Source organism: Camelina sativa, chromosome 18, assembly GCF_000633955.1.
Source record: "Camelina sativa cultivar DH55 chromosome 18, Cs, whole genome shotgun sequence".
NCBI classification, from domain to species: Eukaryota; Viridiplantae; Streptophyta; class Magnoliopsida; order Brassicales; family Brassicaceae; genus Camelina; species Camelina sativa.
In genome coordinates, this window is record NC_025702.1 from 19,544,793 (window position 1) to 19,546,372 (window position 1,580).

The following is a 1,580-nucleotide window of genomic DNA, read 5'->3' on the forward strand; positions in this document are numbered from 1 at the left end:
TGGTGTCATGGGGAGGTTTAATGGGTCCATTTCACGACTATTTCGAGAGGGGCAATCTCGACATTTTCAGCGGTTTAGGTTCTTGTCTCTCAGGTCCGGTTTGCGCGATGAACCTGACATCCGATGGCTCTGGTGATCATCACGGTTGGTATTGCAATTATGTGGAAGTGACGATGAGTGAGAGCCGTCGGAAGAAAAGTTGTTCTCAGGAGAAGTTTACAGTGGAACAATGGCTGGCTCGTGATGCTTCGCCGTATGAGCTGTCGGCGGTTAGAAATCATTGTTCAGACTTTGTCAAGAATCAGCGAGTCGTTATTCCCACATTGATGTAACGCGAGATCATTTTATTTATAACTTTTGGGGTCAAAATGCGATGTTTCCGTGTGTGATATAAAATTTGTGGGGGTGTTTTTTTTTTTTCTCTCTAATAAAGAACATGAAAACGAATGTGTTATTGTATTACAATGCTTGACACTTGAGTGATCAATGTATATATTATAGGAGACGAACATGGAGAGCAAGTTACATACATACAATATATTTGTAATTACTAGAGTGTTATTCACGGTTTTTGGATTGTACTATTGTAGTAATTTCATGTTAGGAATGGGTCTTAAGTGGCCGCCAACTATTGATTTTTTTTTGGTATGGTCGAGGTCCACACTATAAAGCCAAGTTTTAGGAGTCGAACTCTCCGGTGCAAAGGCCGGCATAGGTGGCTGTAACCACTTGCCCAGTCTAGGCATTGGAAAACTTAGGTATGTATTTTTTCGTTTTTGTTACCATAGACAAATATTTGAATTTTGTAAAGCTAAATACAGTATTCCCACAATCTCATTCCTATACAAACAATTGAATCCATCCAAACCCAAAAAAAAATATATAAATTAAAGAATCCACACAATTTTGTCATTTAGTTGTCGCTCGCCGTCCCAAAAATTAAAATCAAACATGGAATATTCCGGCCATTTTTTTCTCAGTCCTGCATATATATATTATCCCTCACGGTGCCGGAACATTCTCAAGAGTCTTGTCCACGGCGTTTCATGAGTTGTTGTTGAGCTTCTGATAATCCTCTTGTAACTTGCTCATCCTCCGGCGTCTCTTTTCTCAATATCTCATAATCTCCCACCGCCAATTCCCACTTTCCGATCTGCACCCGCAATTATTTATTATTACATAAAAGTCCCAAATTTTCTCATTCGTTCCAAATTGACCCCACTAGTTTTTCATTGTTACCTTGGAGTTACAATCGGCTCTTCTGAGTCGAGCCTTGCCGTATCCCGGACGTACGGAGAGCGCCGCCGTGCAGTCCTCGACAGCTTTATCGAATTGACCCAATTTTGTTCGGCAAGCCGCGCGGTTACATAGCAACACGGAGTTTCGCGGATCGTTGTCTAATCCTTCGCCGTAAGCGGCGCAAGCCTCCTGGAACCGCCCGGCTTTAAACAGCTCGTTTCCTCTGAACCTAGCTTCCGTCACCGCCTGCGCCCTCCGTGATACCATGATCACCTCTCGGTTGTTCCCGTCCAGCTTGCCGGCGCGTTGGATCGCCTCCACCGCCTCGTCGAATCTGATTA

The 1,580-nt window shown here is 43.4% G+C and overlaps 2 protein-coding genes across 3 annotated transcripts in view; one reads left to right on the plus strand and one right to left on the minus strand.

Moving 5' to 3' along the window:
- The window catches only part of LOC104762682 (PLAT domain-containing protein 1-like), a 7,340-nt gene extending 6,830 nt beyond the window's left edge, over positions 1–510 (plus strand). Inside the window, exon 3 of the mRNA XM_019240141.1 lies at positions 7–510. Coding sequence (XP_019095686.1) covers positions 7–332 — 326 coding nt within the window. The 3' untranslated portion in view covers positions 333–510. The remainder of the gene's footprint in view (positions 1–6) is intronic.
- Positions 865–1,580, minus strand: part of LOC104762683 (inactive TPR repeat-containing thioredoxin TTL3-like) — a 3,881-nt gene continuing 3,165 nt past the window's right edge. Inside the window, exons 4-5 of one of the 2 annotated variants that reach the window (XM_010486020.2) lie at positions 1,240–1,573; positions 865–1,153 (exon numbers count right to left, since the gene is read on the minus strand). In XM_010486020.2, coding sequence (XP_010484322.1) covers positions 1,022–1,153; positions 1,240–1,573 — 466 coding nt within the window. In that variant the 3' untranslated portion in view covers positions 865–1,021. The remainder of the gene's footprint in view (positions 1,154–1,239; positions 1,574–1,580) is intronic. The other variant, XM_010486019.2, reaches the window with a different exon arrangement.